The sequence below is a fragment of the Barbus barbus genome (assembly GCF_936440315.1).
Source record: "Barbus barbus genome assembly, chromosome: 26".
Taxonomy (NCBI): domain Eukaryota; kingdom Metazoa; phylum Chordata; class Actinopteri; order Cypriniformes; family Cyprinidae; genus Barbus; species Barbus barbus.
In genome coordinates this window covers 27,300,827-27,321,240 of record NC_136754.1, presented here as the reverse complement: position 1 = coordinate 27,321,240, position 20,414 = coordinate 27,300,827, and the positions used below count along the sequence as shown (strand labels likewise).

General features: G+C 37.1%; 2 protein-coding genes across 5 annotated transcripts in view; one reads left to right on the top strand and one right to left on the bottom strand.

Annotated features, from left to right (window-relative positions):
• The window catches only part of LOC306846144 (tyrosine-protein kinase JAK1-like), an 830,156-nt gene that overhangs the window by 394,581 nt on the left and 415,161 nt on the right, over nt 1–20,414 (top strand). The window lies entirely within an intron of this gene.
• LOC306846038 (vacuolar protein sorting-associated protein 4B) lies at nt 78–15,502 on the bottom strand. Of its 4 annotated transcripts, XM_079379110.1 has the most exons (14): nt 15,405–15,502; nt 14,496–14,607; nt 14,296–14,396; nt 13,213–13,266; nt 10,122–10,233; nt 9,701–9,848; nt 8,887–8,948; nt 8,641–8,760; nt 8,310–8,466; nt 7,417–7,565; nt 6,897–6,978; nt 4,899–5,118; nt 3,860–4,000; nt 78–1,585 (listed from the first exon to the last, which is right to left on the bottom strand). In XM_079379110.1, the coding sequence occupies exons 1-14, from the start codon at nt 15,423–15,425 to the stop codon at nt 1,484–1,486; spliced, it is 1,581 nt and encodes a 526-aa protein (XP_079235236.1). In that variant the 5' UTR covers nt 15,426–15,502; the 3' UTR covers nt 78–1,483. The 4 variants fall into 4 exon arrangements, with proteins under 4 accessions (XP_079235236.1, XP_079235237.1, XP_079235238.1 ...); XM_079379111.1 differs by lacking the exon at nt 13,213–13,266; XM_079379112.1 differs by lacking the exons at nt 13,213–13,266; nt 14,296–14,396; nt 14,496–14,607; nt 15,405–15,502 and adding exons at nt 10,785–10,816; nt 10,933–10,996.

Sequence of the window (20,414 nt, the reverse complement as noted above, 5' to 3'; positions counted from 1 at the left end):
TTCCAGAGCAGGAAGACTGTTAATAACTGTCACTTTCTTAATTAATGCTGAGGAGCGTTTTATGTTTTTTTTTTTTACCATCTTCACCATTGAATTTGATTTAAACATATATAGAAGTCCTTAATCCAAAAACACCGCCCACAATGGCATGTCAGTCTACCCACTACCAAAAATATTAATAAAAAATACAAAACTGACAGATTGACAGGAAATGAGCGTTTTAGGAGTTTATCATTAAAAGGAACAAATAAGTCAAGTTAGTTTCATGTCAACCTTTATTTACATGTGAATATTAAAATGAAAGACAAAAACCACTTTCTGCAAACCATCTGTTTAACAAGACTTATCCTTAAAACAAACCAAATACATATTTTCTATATTGTTACTCTAATAGTACAATGTCTTATGTGTTTAAATGTCAAACCAAACACCCTATAAGTGCATAGGAGCTGTATACAGATTGATATACATGTTTGTAAAGTTTTAAATGAAATGTGCAAATATCATCCAATCATTCCCAAACCTTCTGCCTATAAAAACAGTTATATAGCCATCAATAAGCATCAGTATTTGTGCATCTATGTGTATGCAGATAGAGAGAGAAAAACAGACAAGAGGAAAATGTGAAGGCACATCGTGTGCTGAGCCTCAGCAAGTGAATTTGCAACGAACGTCCAACATTGGCCCCTGAAAATATAATGTAACTTATATCTCAGTGAAGGAATAGCACATTTTACAGTAATATACTGAAAGTAACGATGTACATGAAGAGAAAACCATATGTAGTATATGTAAAGAGTGTCTGAATTGTTAAATGCGGATCTCTAAGTGTTATATCAAACAGATTCAAACCATGACTTTCTCAAATGAGAAGGAAAGCACAGCTCTGGAAAGACAGATCTCACTACCCTTGTGAACAAAGTCTACACCTGAACCCAAAGAGGTCTTTGCGACAACAAACAAGAGCCATTTACAAGGTTCTTCTCCTACAAAACAAAGCACAGCCAACAAAAGCATTTTAAAACGGAGCTGGAAAGTCTTCATGTGTCGTCGGAGCTTAACTATTGGCCATTCAGATTTATGTGACCGTAAACAAAACTGACATTAGTATTAGTTTAGTCACTTCATAAAGGAACAAATTATAATTTCTAATTGTTTTACAGCACATCTGTTGTAGGTCCTGCTGACAGAGTTATTCAAAGAAAGCACAGATAATTATGATTGAGACCGCTTATTAATGATAAAAGATGCATGATGGTCACAAGGTACTTATGGCAGCCTTGCAGGCAGAGCAGCTGAAGAAAAACTGAGGTGGGCTTGAAGAGATACACATTTCAAATTACATCTAGCCTTTAGCCTGAGCTGAGAGCGCTCGTCGGTCAGAGGAAGAGCATGGGTACGAAAGGAAGAGAGGGGCGTGTGAAGGGCAAGAGAGAAGACGTTACAATCACAATTTGCTTTGGTTTTGGGAGACCGGCTCTGTTCAGCCCTCCTGTCCAAAGTCCTCTGTGAACTTTTTCAGCTTGTCCAGATCCTGCTCGTTGACGGTGGGCTTTGTGTTGGTGAGGGACCTCAGCATGTCCGACTGTGGGTGTGAGCAGAGCATAATGAGGAATTTATAAAAGTACCATAACAGTCTTGCAAGTCAACAGGTTTTTAATAAAAATAAAATAATAAAAATATTGGGCATCCCGAGTTCGATTCTCGGCTCGCGGACCTTTCCTGATCCCACCCCTACTTTGCTGTCAACTAACCGTCCTATCAAAATAAAGGCAAAAAAAATTAAATTAAATAGAATAAAAACTATAGTCACCGTTTTCTATTTTTCTATTAAATGTTCATTTCTCTCATTAATTTTAACTTTTTTTTTTATAGCATTAATATTTCTTTTAAAACAACAAAAAAATATTGTTATATAAAACTGTTATTATTATTCTACTCTGTTGAAAGATGTTCAAAGATGCTGCAAAATAGCCAAAATACACACAGATACAGTAATGTTTAAAAGTTTGGAATAAGTAAATAAAAAAAATCATGATCAATTATTTGATCAAAATACAAAAAGACGAAAAAAATAATAATATTGTAAAATACGATATAATTGCAAAAGAAAGTATTTAATTTTATCAACTTCCTATCTCGTAAGCAATTGATTCCCCTTAGGGGTTCTGTAATATACTTAATTTCCTTTTCGAACACGGAATTGGGATGAGGCGGATTGCGGAAGAGGGGGTGGGGGGGAGAAATCACGATGCCGGCTCAACATCGTGATGTCTGTCAGCCATTGGCGATAGACGATGGCATCGTCTATCGGCATACACACATACACACACACTCACTGGCGACTTTATTAGGTGCACCTTGCTAGTACCGGGTTGGACCCCCTTTTGCCTTCAGAACTGCCTTAATTCTTCGTGGCAGATTCAACAAGGTGTTGGAAACATTCCTCAGAGATTTTGGTCCATATTGACATGATAGCATCACGCAGTTGCTGCAGATTTGTCGGCTGCACATCCATGATGCGAATCTCCCGTTCCACCACATCCCAAAGGTGCTCGATTGGATTGAGATCTGGTGACTGTGGAGGCCATTTGAGTAATGTTCAAGAAACCAGTCTGAGATGATTTGAGCTTTGTGACATGGTGCATTATGCTGCTGGAAGTAGCCATCAGAAGATGGGTACACTGTAGTCATAAAGGGATGGACATGGTCAGCAACAATACTCAGGTAGGCTGTAGCATTTAAACGATGCTCAATTGGTACTAAGAGGCCCAAAGTGTACCAAGAAAATATCCCCGACACCATTACACCACCAGCCTGAACCGTTGAGACAAGGCAGGATGGATCCATGCTTTCATGTTCTTTACGCCAAATTCTGACCCTACCATCTGAATGTCGCAGCAGAAATCGAGACTCATCAGACCAGGCAACGTTTTTCCAATCTTCTATTGTCCAATTTTGGTGAGCCTGTGCGAATTGTAGCCTCCATTTCCTGTTCTTAGCTGACAGGAGCGGCACCCGGGGGGGTCTTCTGCTGCTGTAGCCCATCTGCTTCAGGGATCGACGTGTTGTGCGTTCAGAGATGGTATTCTGCATACCTTGGTTGTAACGAGTGGCTATTTGAGTTACTGTTGTCTTTCTATCATTTCTAACCAGTCTGCCCATTCTCGTCTGACCTCTGACATCAACAAGGCATTTTCGTCCACACAAATGCATTGTGTTGCTGCCATGTGATTGGCAGATTAGCAATGTGTGTTACCAAGCAATTGAACAGGTGTACCTAATAAAGTGGCCAGTGAGTATATATATATATATAACTCTTAAAAGTGTAATTTATTCCTTTGCAAAAACTGAAGACTGGAGTAATGATGCTGAAAATTCAGTGTCACCTGATCCTTCAGAAATCACTCTAATATGCTGATTTATTACCAATGTTGGAAAAAGTTAAGTTTTTGCGGAGACAGCGATTCATTTTTTTGTTCAAGATTCTTTGATGAATAGAAAGTTTAAAAAGAACAGCATTTATTTGAAATGGAAATCTTCTCAGACATTATGAAATTCTTTACAGTCACTTTCTCAATTTAATGCATCCTTGCTGAATATTAATTTCTTTAAAAATCATATTCACCTTAAAATTTTGAACAGTAGTGTATTTATACATTTAAAGGGCACGTAAATAAAGCAGAACATATTTCTAATCTCCCACATAATGTAGAGTCCGTTTCAACAGAGCTTTTGCACTCAGGAAGACAAAAATAGCTTGACACTGGGACACAGCATAATTTTTTAGTCACATACTGTATTAAGCACAATTAGTGTATACTGATGGTGTAAAAAAAATATGAGAAAATATGCTCACCATGGAAACAATTGGCTCCAAAAGTTTCTCTCCAGGGACTTCCATCCATGTCATTTCAATAGCCTGTGGATCACCTGGGGAGCAAGGGGTTAAGAGGTCATCGACTATGACATTCGGGTCACTCCTTGATGGTCCTCGTACCTAATGAAAGAAAATATGATGGTTATGATTAGAATGCGGAGTAATTCATTTAAGACTCATTAATTTAAGACATATAAGTGTAATCATTTCACGTTTACTCCATTTCGGTTTCTTAAAGTGGGGCTCCAATGCTGTTTCATGCATTCAGAATTATTTACACTGTTAAAGAGTTGGATTCTCATGCTAAGCATGGCCAAAGTGTCAAAAACCGATTTGGAAGTATAACAGAGTATTTCTGTGCCAAAAATCTTACTTCCAGGTTTCTTACAAGTTTCGGAAAGTTTTTTTTCGATCATGCCTCTTCATGACATCACGAAGGGTGCACGGGACTCGCTTGGGAAAAATGTTTTTCTTTTTGGTTTTTGGTTGTGAGGGAAAGATAACTTCCAACCATAACTCTCACAGCTCCCCGAAGAACCCAGCGTTACGTGAACAGTGGATGCAGTTTGTTTTTCCGGGGCAGCAACGGAGTTTTGCAAGTGTGTTTGTAGACGAACGTTTTATAAACAAGGCCCAGTTCGACGCTGGATTTGCACATCGTTTGATACTGAAAGATGGAGCGGTCCCAGCTATAAAAGATCCCGGATCTGCACAGAACTGCAGATTGTAAGTGAAACGGCATGAAATGTCTGTGCTTTGTTGGCAATCGGAGCTCATGTGCTCGTCACTCTTTAGCTCCGCCCACGGCGCGCCGCCTCCAGGAGCTCGGCTGTTTTCGGAGAGAATCGTAAAGCTGTATCTTTCTTTTATAAATATGATAAAACTAAGGACTTTTTGGAGATATGAGATATGGATGCAGTACTACTCTATAGGTACTCAAGATTGACATGAGCTTGGGTGAAACTGTGTGTTATGCCCCCTTAAAAGTGTTGATGTAATAGTGTCATTGAGGGCTCACCCGTTTGAAGTGAGTGGCGGACTGAACCTTCCTGACGGGCTGCATGAGAGCATCTCTGACGATGACGCTGATGTCAGCACCAGAGTAACCGTCCGTCTTCTTTCCCAGAGTCATGAAGTCTGATTCGGTGAGACTGGTAGGTGTGCTGCCGAGATTCAGTTTGAACATGAATCCACGAGCGTGCTCTTCTGGCAGAGGAATGTAGATACGTTTCTCAAATCTAAACATAATACAGAAGATAAACAATGAACATATACTCTTACAGTTACAGAGTGATAGGTACACACACACACAGTTACCATTTTTCACATCTTAAAATAGCAGTCAGACAATATAGTCAAAATTTATTAAATAACACAAATGGAGGCATGGGAATCATATCTTATGTGTGAGATTATTCTAGTCACCACCCTTTGTGTAGGTCACAGGTGCATAGACTACTGTTCAAAAGTTTGGGGTTGGGAAGTTTTTTTTTTTAGTTTTTTTTTTATGTTTTTCAAAGCAATATCTTATGCTTAACAAAGCTACATGAAAAATACAGTAAAAGCAGTAATATATACACATACATATAAACACACACACACACACATCACGGAGCTGGTGGATGTTAGAGACCTTGCGCTCCTCCACCTTCAGTTTGAGGATGCCCCACAGATGCTCAATAGGTTTTAGATCTGGAGACATGCTTGGCCAGTCCATCACCTTTACCCTCAGCTTCTTTAGCAAGGCAGTGGTCGTCTTGGAGGTGTGTTTGCGGTCGTTATGTTGGAATACTGCCCTGTGGCCCAGTCTCTGCTTCAGTATGTCACATGTTGGCATTCATGGTTCCCTCAATGAACTGTAGCTCCCCAGTGTCGGCAGCACTCATACAGCCCCAGACCATGACACTCCCACCACCATGCTTGACTGTAGGCAAGACACACTTGTCTTTGTACTCCTCACCTGGTTGCCGCCCATGTCCTTAGTCTGCTTGTCTTCAGCAAACTGTTTGCGGGCTTTCTTGTGCATCATCTTTAGAAGAGGCTTCCTTCTGGGACGACAGCCATGCAGACCAATTTGATGCAGCGTGCGGCGTATGGTCTGAGCACAGGCTGACCCCCCCACCCCTTCAACCTCTGCAGCAATGCTGGCAGCACTCATACGTCTATTTCCCAAACACAACCTCTGGATATGACGCTGAGCACATGCACTCAACTTCTTTGGTCGACCATGGCGAGCCCTGTTCTGAGTGGAACCTGTCCTGTTAAACCGCTGTATGGTCTTGGCCACCGTGCTGCAGCTCATTTTCAGGTTCTTGGCAATATTCTTATAGCAAACACCATCTTTATGTAGAGCAACAATTATTTTTTTCAGATCCTCAGAGAGTTCTTTGCCATGAGGTGCCATGTTGAACTTCCAGTGACCAGTATGAGAAAGTGAGAGCGATAACACCATATTTAACACACCTGCTCCCCATTCACACCTGAGACCTTGTAACACTAACAAGTCACACCAGGGAGAGAAAATGTGTAATTGGGCCCAATTTGGATATTTTCACTTAGGGATGTACTGACTTTTGTGGCCAGCGGTTTAGACATTAATGGCTGTGTGTTGAGTTATTTTGAGGGGACAGCAAATTTACACTGTTATACAAGCTGTACACTCACTACTTTACATTGTAGCAAAGTGTCATTTCTTCAGTGTTGTCACATGAAAAGATAAAATATTTACAAAAATGTGAGGGTGTACTCACTTCTGTGAGATACTGTATATACACACACACAGATTATTGTATAAATTGTATAGACCTGTAGATCTTTCATAATAACATTTCACGTGATTCATGCTCTCTGGCTCATACTGAACTGAAAGAGTTGAATAACCTGTTCTAGTTGATGTCACTCATTCAATCATGATGCATCACACTGACACAGAGTTTAATGAGATCATCTTTAACTGACAGACACTCTGACTGTTCGCTTTCAGTTTTCCCTATAGTAATTCATTAAAAATGATTACCGTCTTCTGATGGCAGAATCCAGCGTCCAGGGGATGTTTGTGGCTCCCAGCACCAGGATACCTTCATTGTCATTACCAACACCTATAATGAATGTATTAGATAATGAAATTAGATATTAATAAGTAGATATTAATGGTTCATTAAAACTAACAAATACTAACATGATGTATGTTACAATGTAAATAATTTTTTCAGTAATATGATTTTTTGCATTTCAGTAATGAGAATTTGGGGGTGGAAATGTGCTAAATTGTCAAGAAAATAATCTCACTGTGCAAAAGTGAAAAGCTTTTCATTCATCCGTTCATTCTTTGAGGTAAAATACAATACAATTGTTTATAAAAAAAACAAACATGCAAAAAAAGATTTTGCATCACTGCTGGTTTGGAATGCATTTCAGACAATAACTCATTTTAGTTTGTTTAAGGTGTGTTTAATTAGGTTTAGAACTAAACTCCATCCAGGAGCAGGATTTGACATCCCTGGTACAGGCGGTCATAACATGTATAAAAGGCTCACCTTGCATCTGAACCAGAAACTCGGTCTTGATTCTGCGAGCTGCTTCACTTTCATTCTCGCTCCTGGAGCCGCAGAGTGAATCAATCTCATCAATGAAGATAATAGAGGGCTTGTGCTCTCGAGCCAAAGTGAACAAATTCTTCACCAGCCTGAGGGGATGAAAGGAACCGTTTAGACAATGTATGGCATCATTTTACCCATTTATTCAGATGACAAGCAACTTTAACCAATCAAAACTCTAGACCTCACTCAGTATCATTTTCATTTCAATTACAAATCCAAAATGAATGAAATGTTTTAATAAGCTTTTCAGCGTGCATTTATAGGTCAGTTGTAAGGTCAAGGTTGCTTGATATCAAATTCTGTTCAGCAATCCCACATTAAAGCTGCTCTTAAATAGGTCTGGAAATATAAAAACATTAAGTTGACTTGCATTCTATGTAAAGGAAATGACAAATCACAGTCACTTTAAATAGGTAGTTACTGCAAAAATTATAATTCTCTAATTACTTACTCACCCCCTCTACTTGTTCCAAACCTGTATGAATTTCTTCTGTTGACCACACAAGAAGATATTTTGAACAATGTGTGTAACCAAATAGTTGATGGTCCCCACTGGCTTCCATATTATGGATAAAAAAAGCAACTGTTTGGTTACCAACTTTCTTTAAAATATCTTCTTTTGTGTTCAACAGAAGAAAGAAACTCGGGTTTGGAACAAGTGAAGGGTGAGTAAATGACGACAGAAATTTCATTTTTGCATAAACTACCACTTTAAACAGAAAATCTGAGAAAAACACAAAAGTAAAGGAGCAAAGAATTCAGCAGTAAGCAAGAAAGACTCTAAAAAGAAACAGGTAAAGGTAACTGGCAGCATTCCTCACAAGACTCACTTTTCACTCTCTCCCAGCCACTTGGATACCAGGTCAGAGGAGGAGATGGAAAAGAAGGTGGAATTGTTGGCTTCTGTCGCTACTGCTTTGGCCAGGTAAGACTTGCCTGTTCCAGGAGGCCCGAAGAGAAGGATGCCCCTCCAGGGAGTTCTTTTACCTGAGACCGTAACAATGTGTGTTATTAGAGCATTACCCTTTCAACAGTTTCCTTTTACAGGGTAATGGTTCAGTTGCAGTTTTGATATACCCATACTAGCACTGCTGATCACTGAATACTCAGAGCGTCAAATGAAAGCAGTGCCCATTAGTTGATACTGATATAGCCACTTGCCTGTGAAGAGATGTGGGAATTTGATTGGCAGAATGACAGCTTCTTTCAAAGCCTCTTTGGCCCCCTCCAGCCCGGCAACATCATTCCATTTAATGTTTGGCTTCTCCATGACAATGGCTCCTGTGATAATAGATCAGTCAATCAGATTCAACTGAGATTTCTTGGGATTAAAACTAAAAACATCATATATATAAAATCATAATTTCGTTCCATTAGAAGACAGTGTCTGGATGGGGAATCACTTACCTGAGAGTTGATTCTGAAATTTCTTTTTCTCTGGATCTTCTCCTTCTCCATCACTTTCATTCCTATGGTTAAAAATATATATATATTTTTTTTATTCAGCAACAAGGTTGCATTCAATTGATCAAATGTGCCAGTAAATGCATATGTAATGTAACAAAATACTTATATTTCAAATTATGGCTTTCTTTTAAAGTTCTATTCATCAAAGAAACCTGAAATCAAATGTATGACTGAAACGGTTTTCAAAATTGCTAACAATCAGAAATGTTTCTTTAGCAGTAAATGAGCATATCAGAATGATTTCTGAAGGATCACGTGACACACTGAAGACTGCAGTAATGATGCTGAAAATTCAGCTTTGATCAGAGGAATAAATGACATTCTAAAATATATTTTAAAAAGAAAATCTTTTAAATTGTAATATTTCACAATATTACTGTTTTGCTGTAAAATCTAACCAACGCTTAACTAATGATTGGTTATATAAATAGCACAACAGCAAAGGGGGAAGTTCACAGTCGCTGCACAGTCTTACTAACACGTTTTTGCATAGACATGAGCACACGCTAGCAGTTAGGAATATGCAAAACCACATATTTTCAAATATCAGAATGATCAAGTCCTGTGTAATTAGTGTTCATCACAGCCAGATTAGATTTATTTTTTTAAGCAGGGCATTCACACTGGGCATGTTGTTGTGTTCAAAAACAATTAGCAATAATTTAATCTTGATGTTTTGATTCACAGAAACCAAGCACGCATTTCAAATGAATGTATGTGTATGTTTGTATTTATCCAGCTACACAGCACCCACCCTTTGTCACTGGACTGAGACTCCTTCACTGGTTTCGCTGGGGCTTTCTCTTTCTTCTTCAAGAATTCTTTCAACTTCTCAGCCCGGTCTAAATATTCAGCACATTTGGCCCGAATGCTTTGCTTGGCCTTATCACCCTGTGCTTCATCTTTACAAAAAAAAAAAACAACAGTTAAAAGGTATAGAGGCGACTGAAAACTGCCACTCGTGTCAAATGCTGTAATATCTTCTCATTAACATACTGATAAATTCACACTCTAATTAGAACATATGTAACGTTAAAGCAATAAATACAGTATAAACATTTAGCAAACTACTACAGTCTGGATAAAAACAAATAGTAAGACAGAAATAATATGCTTGATTGCTAAATTCATTCTTTTTATGGACAGATATAAACAGACTTCTGCTGCATACTTACATTTGACAACATGCAAGAAATATTGAACAGCATGTTGATATAGACGCAGGGCCTCTTCATAGTTTTCAGCCTTATCCTCCTGAGCTGCCTTACTGGCCAGATCTATTGCTTTCTGTGTGGTGGAGATCATAGCATCATTTCAGAAAATTCAATGTAGCTATTAACTAATGAATGCCGTTTTATTGTCATAACATTGACAGTATGAGGGAATTTCAGTCAGCTGTATGAAAGCATATAAATGAGATTTCACATTAATTCTCAAGCAAAAAATGATAAATGTGGCATCTGTCCACCACAGAAACACTATAATGCTTAAGAGACCAGAACAATGAGCTAAAGTTCAAACTAAACACCTGACTGGTTATTATTAGCTCATCTCAACTGCTAATGTCATTGTCTGATTAACATAAAATAACACTTATAATCTCACGAACAAACAAGAGAGCATAATGGTTTGTTAGTATATTTAGATTATATGACAGAAGTTAAAGAAAACACGGCTGCTAGCAAGACATGGGCGACTATTTCTTTATATTTATATTCTTCAAATATATTAATATACACAGACACGATAAAACGTAATATTTATCTTACGTAAATCCATAAATTAAAGTTATTTCTGTCGGTTTGATAAACTCGGAGATCATTTGTTTGCAAACTTACCTGTAAGTTGTTGTTGTTGGCAGCCATAAGGGCTGAAATAATCCAGAACGAACGGCGTTTCGGAAAAATAAAGACAGTGATATATTAACAAACTGTCACGCTTTTACAAACAAACAACGAGGATCGTAAATGTATGATTTTTCAATACTTATTTTTGAGATCGGAGAGTAACAGAGGAAAAAAACAACTTCCGCATTAAAATGTCGAATGTCACTTCCGCCTTCACGATCACGTGTTGCCCATTTGGCGCGCCCTTACAAATGCCTCCGGTTTCGGGAACAAAAAAGTCATTCCTACGTAATAAAAGTTGTACTTGATATATTCAATATTATTGTAGGTAACAACAAGAATGATTCTCTCAAGCTGATGCCACCAAACATCAAAAACTGCATGACTGATGTTGTACAAATCATATGCAACCATTTGATTATAATATTTTGAATGTATCCAAGTTACAGTGATTACACTCACTTAAAGACAATTAATTTGCCCTGATTATGTGGGAGATTCGGTAAAACTGACACAAATGGGAGTTATCACAGAAATCTGATCCAAATACAGAAATGCTTGCTTTCTATTGTCTGCTTTTGTGTTGATGTTGGTTTCAAACACCTGATTTTTCATACCATTAAAATATTTCTGTAATATCTGTTAGGTAAATAAGTGAAGACAATAAAACGTCACTGGCTAATTATAAGGCGCTTTTAATGTCATATTTATTTCTGTTTGCCAAAACATTGAATTTATAATTTGCACTAAATTATGCATCTGACAGAATTAATTATTCTCATCACCTAATTAGAAATTTCTCTAAACTACTATTAGATAGACAGTATCTTCTTCTGTATATTGGTTTAATGCTAGTAGAAATGTGCACATTCACATCTAAACAGGCCGGTGTGTTACTATAGTGATATAGCTACCAAACGTCTGAAGTCATCAGTGAGATAACAAGTGTTTCTATTGTCAAACTGAAAGGTCACCTACAGGCATGAGTCATATCATTGCTTACACATTATCAGACATTATATGGCAATATGGCAGGCTAGTAATAAACAAGATCTGTTGCTATTGCTACTTCAGAACCATGTTGTGAACACCAGACACCACAGTAAACAAAAAATAAAACATTTATGAAAGGAATACAAAAATAGAATGTAATGTAGCCAAAAAGACAATGGATATATATGAAACGACAAAAGTATTTTAAAAAAAGCATACATGGTCCAATCCCTTTGTATGGTCCATGCACCGTACCATGGAACCATGTTTCATCCATGCATGTTATTCAAAAGAAAAAGAAATGCTTGTCTTTAAAACTTGATATCACCCAGCACTCTTAATTTTCACCCCAAAGCAACACGATCTCATGAGAAAATTATTTTACAAAGTGGTGCTTTTGTAGGAATTTGTATAATGTGGTTCATCCGGAAAAGTGTGATTTTTAGAAAAAAGAAAGCATTAAGTTCCACCACTAACCCCACCAATAAACCTAACCATGCACGACTGAGATCAGACAAATCCATACAAATTAAGGCACACTCACACTGATTGCTCTTTGACAACGTAACAGAGTCATCTCAATAGATATCCACGCAAGCTGGAATTTCACATGAGAGTGAAAGATGCAAGCAGATTTGTGACTTCTGTGCGAGCTGTGCTTCATATTTTCTGACAATACGCAATGAACCTTTTTTTGCCCACGAAATGTCACCAAAAGTGTGACTGCACATTTAGCCGTCAATTCTACAAATAGTTAGAAATTGCCATAAGAGTGTGTTGGTTGTATCTGCTTGTGAAGTCATCAGTGTAGTGACACACCAAACAATCTAAAGGTGTGCCACTTCTACTTCCACACCTACATCAAGAGCTTACAGGGACATACAGTGGCCCCTCAGGGTCCCTTGAAAAAAACAACCCGCATCCCACAACCTAAGCAGAGGCTATGGCTAAACACTGAGTTTCAGTATCTGTTATAATGTGATGATACTGCTGGGACGAAACTTTTACTTGTAAAAAGAACCAAACCTAAAAAAAGCCAACACCCTAAAAATAGACTTCAACAACAATACTTTACAGTGAAAGAGCATCTAATGCGTCACTGTGTAATCACAGAACAACCACCTCACCTGCCTCTCAGACACCCAGTTATAATTAGACGGCCAGAACTTGAGATCAAGAGGTCAAAGTTTTGCTGATTAACATGTCGTCTAAGCCCTTCTTGTTAAATGCCCTAAGTACGCCATCTAACTGCATTAACATCTTTTTCCATTTACGAGCATTGAACAATAACTGTATCTTCTGCCAAAAAATTTTTTTCAAATGCATAACCACATTGCACTTACTCGCAGTCTTTAAAGAGACGTGACACATTTCAAGGCCCCTACAAAGACACTTACAAGCAAAACCACAGGACACCATTGCATACCTGGTCAAAGTTTCCAGCAACTCTGCAACTTTCTTGTAACTCTGCAGCTGGATCCTGTAATATGCAACAGACCACAGTCAGGACACAAAACAGGGCTCCTACATGCTTAGTGCTTCAGGAGACCCCCAGGGCTATGTACTGAGTCAACTGCTGTTTATTTTTCTGACACATAACCATCACACAAAAAAAATCACATTTTCATTTTCTGACCATATCAGTTTGCAAAGCTCATTGGTATTTTGTCCTTTCCTACTGTCAGTAAAAAATATACAACTGATTAACTTTTCACAATTATAAAACCAAACTGAAACAATGAACTGACTTTAACTGCATAATGAATATTTACTATTGTCTCTTTAGAGCTGCTTTACAGCAGAACCGAATACTGTTTGCATCACTGAAACATTATTTCTCACTGTAAAGCTGCTTTGAAACAATCTGTATTTTATAAAGTACCATATAAAGGTGATAATATTAATATAATATAATATAATGTACAGCAATCTCTAAGCCCACTAAACTTTTATTTCCAGGAAAAGTAAAGGGGAGGAAATGAGATCAGGAAAAGTTGTTAGCTAGATTCAGACTCAGACCACACGTATGAGTGCAACAGCGCAATGTGTTGAAGAACTTGTGCTACCATTAGGCCACGTCTCTAATGTTTCATTTGATTTTAAACTACGTCAGTGTGTCCAGTAGTTTTTCTGCATGTTTCCCTATAGGATTTTTATTTACTTGCTCAAATTTCCCTCTGCATGTGTTCAGTTCATGCCACAGAATGATGCTGCCTCCATGCTTCAAAGCACTGTTATGTTCTCGCAGTGGGTTAAATTGTTGGTCAAAATGTGTTTTTACTATTCGACACCACTTATATTAGTGACCAAAGATGTATTAATGTCCAGCATGTGTTAACAAACTGTAATACACTGCTGTAGACAGGTGGTTTCATGAAGACTGCACATAGACAGCATGCTCTTTCAGAATTTGTAAGTTTAAAAACAAAAGTGACTCAGTCCATTGTGGTCCAAATTGCTTGGACATATTCATAAATACACAAAGAGACACTGATAAATTTATATTAACCTCTTTCTTATCAAGATGGCCTTGGAGCTCTTCTGCTCTGTCTAGATACTGCTTACACTTATCTCTGATCTTCTGATTGCCCTCCTTACCCTGTGGTTCACCTAAAAACAAAGGGTTAAAAGGCCAGGAAAATGATACGAAACATGATCAGACCATTGCACATTGTTGTAAATAGGGTAGCCTCATATTCATGCACTTACGTTTTATTATATGCAGAAAATATTTCACGGCATGTTGATAAGATTTAACAGCTTCCTCATAATTTCCAGCCTGGTCCTCTTGTGAAGCTTTGTTGGCTATAGCTATAGCTTTCTGTAAAATGAAGCATGTGCAATTGCGCTTATAATCGCACCACTTTAAGACGTCTGCGATACATATTGATTAGGTAAATACATAACCCACCTTGCAGAGATATAAGTGTAGTGTAAGAAGTGTAAATATACATTACACAACATATTGAAACATATTCATATTTAAATATTTAATAATGTTACAGAAAAACTACAAAAGCATTGCACATATAAAGTGATTTATAATGACTAGTACAGTGTCAATTAACTAAGAATTAAACTGAAAATACACATAATTGAATTATAATGAATAGAGAGAGATTGAGATTAATGATTCAAATGTAACATCCACAAAACATAAATCGTATAAATGTTATATTTTGGGGGGATCGGTGATGTCTTGAAAACTTTGTTCAAAACTGTTGTCAGATGATCGTCATACTTGACCAGATAACATCTTAGAGAAACCTTTAATATCCGGGTTATGGCCGTGTCTCGAAAACTACAGCGCTGCCTACCTAGACAGCATTTATAGGCATCACATGGGCTTCAGGAATCACTGCCAAGTCTTAAAACATAGCCTGTGTCATCATTACGATTCACTTTTTACTTAAAGATAACTTAAATCACTCCAACTCTAACTTCATTCATACATAATGACATTGTCTCGGACAGTGGTGAATGTAAAAATGGTTTCTAAACAACCGAAACAACTCTGAACAAAGAAAATAGACACGGATCTGCTATACTACAACCTCTCAGTCTTATGAATTCACACTGTCTTGACATTTACTCGTGATTTCTGTATGATTTCTTTACCTGTAAATTCGTAGGCTCCATGTCACGCTGATTTGTTGTGAAGTGGGTCTCTGTTGAGTTTCGGTATTGTTGAATGATCAGTCTGTGAACGCCCACTCGACTCATACATCAGATATGATTATAATTGAGGAACAACACGACAAACAGCGACCTCTACACGAACGAAAATATCATTAGAAACTAATTTGATTGCTTGTTTATATTCTTGTTTATCTGTGGAATTATAAAAAAGTCCTGGAATAGTTTACTCAGACACACAAACTATTTATAATCTGTGTACATTGCAGATATTACGAAATATCATGTATTTATTATATTTAACAACAAATAAATTAATTCATATCATCTTAGCATGCTGGTTTTGATCCCATCTTTAGCTAGTAAGGCTGGGAGACCAGGGGCCTGTTCCATAAAACAAGTTTAGCGAATAATCCAGGTTTATTTCAGATTTATTGTCAATTAATTTGGTTCAAAATAAGTCAGTCTAACTTAAATAAACCTGGATTATTCGCTAAACTTGTTTTATGGAACAGGCCCCTGGTCTCCCAGCCTTACTAGCTAAAGATGTGGTCAAACCCCCTTTAAAACCAGCATGCACTTGTTTTATGAAACAGGCCTCAGCAAATCAGCTTATTCATATAATTTAAATTTATACATCATTTCTAATTTCTTTCTTTTTTTGGCTTGATATATGACCCGAACATGTTCTTGTAAGATTCATTTCCTAACTTGTGCTTTTGTCTTCATGGCAGACCCATCAGTGTAATGTGTCTGGTGTTGATGGCACGTTTCCTCAGGCATTATAAACAGTGTAACTGAACGCTCAGGTTTGTGAGCCAGGAATCTAGGGGCTGCTGACCGCTGCAGTTATTATGAGCTGTCGCATGGTGTGTGAGTTGACAAAAGTTCCTTTGTCTCGGTGAATACATTGCTGGTTCTGTTTTGCAGGCTTAAGTTGTAAATACACTCCATACAATGCTGAATTTCTGTATCCATAACTGAAAATCTAAATATATGTTTTAAACAGCATAGCTTAAAGAAATATATTTTTTAAAATTCAAATATATTTCAGTTAAACGTTCAAATTCCAAAAAATATTACAAAATGCACTGAAAAAAATGGTTCATTGAATTTACTATTTTTATTTTTTTAAGTGGTTGCAATCAATTTATTTGAGCTACATTTAAATAAACTAATTTTGCTGAAAGTTAGTCAAATTAAATTGTTTATTTAAATAAATTGATTGCAACCGCTTACCTTAAAAAAATGTGTATTTCAAGGGGCAAGAAAAAATATTTGCAATCTTAAAATACATTTTGAGTAAATGCATAGTTTAATGCAAATATATTTTGGACAATGTAAATATGTTTACATTGATAAAATATGTAAATAATGTCCAAAAATATAAGTAACTAAAAATCAAAATAGCAAAAAACATTTATATTAGCAATATATTCTTTTAGTTCTGATTTTACTTATTGATCTATTTATTTTTCTGTATGGGGGTGTAAAATCTGTGGGATTCTATCAAATCAGTTTAAATCATTCATCAATTTGAATTGATGAAAATAAAATTGAAAGGGATAGATGTACAGTCTGAGTCTGGCCAGTAGGTGCCACTGTTGATCAGTTTAGGAAACAGAAAATAAATCTTTCCAAAACACCAAATCAACAGCACTTGCAAGACTACTAGCAGAAGATTACCTTATATAACCCAATATAAGGTTTACCCAATTGTTTACTCTTATTCAGGGAGGGCTTAATTCATTAAGGACCAAAGCCAGTTCTTGCTCCTTGAAGTTTTGTTTATGGCTGTAAGTGTGGTCTGTGTCAAAATGACAGGAATGCAAGACAACTCACAGATTTCATAATGGAAGAAGAAAACTCATTCATTTCAACCCATTCTCACTGGAAGACAAAAACGAACTATGTCATAGACATCTCAGCAATAAAACTATACAGGATTTAATATCAAGCCTGACACATGAGATACAGGGATACAGCACAGCACTGCAGTGGATCGTGGCCAAGATGACCTGAAAAACCACGCAGAGTATTTAACACATAACATATACCAGATATATGTGAACAGGCACAATGGAAACAAAACATTACTGAGGCATCTGGCAGGGAACCTGAGACTGTACAGGGAGAGTGGAGAGAAATGACAGTTTCTGTATAAGGCCAAATGCAAATGATAATAATTTACACTTTCAAGGTTCTTTATTGGAATTGTTACGGTTCCATGAAGAACCTTTAACCTCTATAGAACCTTTAGTGTTCTTGGTTGTTTAGATTATTAAAATGATCTTCAGACTAAGTATAAAATGGAATTAAGAGCTGTTCACTGAAAGGTTCTTCTGTGTAGTGAATTCCCATCAGTATTCTAAATGTTACTGATTGATTCATTTTGTAATTACTTCTCAAACCGAGTAAATGATCTGAAGAGAAGAACATTTTTCTGTTGTTTAGTATTAATTACACAAGAGACACTCTACTCATGGCCACCAAGACAGTGGTGGAGATGGCATTTGATCATCCCATAAATATTTACATTCGATTGCATAACCACAACCACAATTCAATGCAAAGTGATACAAATCTTATAGCAGCAGTCACACAAATGTGACCCTGGACCACAAAACCAGTCATAAGTGTAAATTTTTTGAAATTGAGATTTCTACATCATCTGAAAGATGAATAAATAAGCTTTCCATTGATGTATGGGTTGTTAGGATCAGACTATATTTGGCCAAGAGATACAACTATTTGAAAATCTGGAATCTGAGGGTGCAAAAAAATCGAAATATTGAGAAAATCACTTTTAAAGTTGTCCAAATGAAGTTCTTAGCGATACATATTACTAATCAAAAATTAAGCTAGAATATATATAGGGTAGGACATTTACAAAATATCTTCATGGAACATGATCTTTACTTAATATCCTAATGATTTTTGGCATAAAAGAAAAATGGATAATTTTGACCCAAACAATGTATTTTTGGCTATTGCTACAAATATACCCGAGCGACTTAAGACTGGTTTTGTGCTCCAAGGTCACAAATAATAAGAGCATCTAGCTCACCATCCAGCTTTTGGTTGTGTTTGAGGTCAGGAGGCATCAGCTCATCTGCATGATTTGGCATTAGAGCCGTGGGGTCCCTGTCTCAAGGTTTATCCTCCAGACAGTGTCTGTCCAGCTGTTTGAACACACAGGCCTCTACTGGGTCAAGAGCAGATGATTTCAATTGCATTTACACAACTAATGCCTTTATTGATGTTTGCTGAGAAAACAAGAGTTGGATTTATAACCCAAAGGTCGTGGGTTCGAGTCTCAGGTCCGGCAGGGATTGTAGGTGGGGAGTGAATAACCAACACTCTCTCCACCCTCAATACCACGACTGAGGTGAGACCCTTGAGCAAAGCCCTAAACCCCCAACTGCTCCCCGGGCGCCGCAGCATTGGCTGCCCACTGCTCCGGGTGTATGTTCACTACTGTGTGTGCACTTGGATGGGTTAAATGCAGAGCACACATTCTAAGTACGGGTCACTATACTTGGCCACAAACCACTTCCCAAAAATAAAGATTAAACACAAACTGGCTTTAGGAATGTTATTTTCTTTACAAATGTTTATTTTTGCTATCTAGTTCATGGAGATTTTTTATTCTTGTACTTTCTGTGAGCGATATTCTTAAATTGTTGGTTTATGTAGCCTAAACATGTAGGTTGAAGACTTTTATATTTTTCTCACACCATGAGTTTGAAGTGTTTAAATCAAGACAACAACACAAGGATCATATGTTTTCAGCTTTGAGAGTTTATTACATCCCTAGATGTCACATAACATATTTTGTAAACTACTAAACTGTTTTTTAGATAATTAATGCTCTTTGTTATTTTGCATGTCAACTTATTGTCAATATGGTTTATAGCAGGTGTTAACAGTGATTACCAGCTATTAATTGTGAAGGACTGGGTCGGGTGGGGTTGCTATAAACCATTAAAGTTAATTTGATTGGAGAGAATAACCACCTCGCCCTCCTTTTGTCAATCACTGTGTCACACCTCTCACCACACAACACCGATCGGTTACGACTCCGCACGACCCCCTGCACACCCACAGACCACCACAGCCCAGCAGGGGGCAACTACTACCGACTAAAAAAAGCTTGAGAGGTCGACACGTGAAACCGAGGTGAATCGCCGTGTCTGACCGCTTTTGCTTCACCGGAGCGCAATCAGTTTCCCGCGAGAGTGAAGCCAATAGTTTAGTCTTGGCTCTAATGTCTTTGTGACGTCACAAAGACGATTGCGGAACGGAATGCCAAATATTAGATTTTTTTTTTTCTAGAAGGGATACATATGGCGCTACTGGGCATGCGCACATCAATACAGCGTAATTTTTGTCAAACTGTACAACAATAATTACTTTTTTTTTTATTATTCTTGTAAGGGGTAGGTGTAGGCGTTAATAAAACACAATCTAATAGGTAGAAAAATTAATTTCATTGTTCATTTCCGGTCGGAGCTGTATCCCTTCTAGCCACAACCATTTAATCCTTCACATATAAGTTATAGGCATCAACTAAATATATATGGGTGGATATTCAGGAGTTAATTTTAATAAAAAATTATTTAAAAAATTATAATGTAGCCTAGATGTCACATCAAAAATGTCTTTTAAATGCCGTTTCTGTATTGATTTAATTGTTTTTCCTTTGTCTCAGACAGACTTTCAATTGTAAACCATGGAAATCTCTTATAAACAGGAATTACTACTGATTTAAAATGATAATTTAAACAAAGTGAAAAAAAAATTCAGTATTTGTTGATTTACTTTTTTTCAGTATATGTTCATTTTTTCATACATTAGTGTACTTTTACTAACAAATGTGTAAAGAAAAAAAACAAGGTAGCGATTATTTTTTCCGTTATGTGTAATTTCAGTGTGTAAACTGTGGCCTAATTTTGTCAAGTTAAACAAAAAAGGTGACAATTATATGAATTA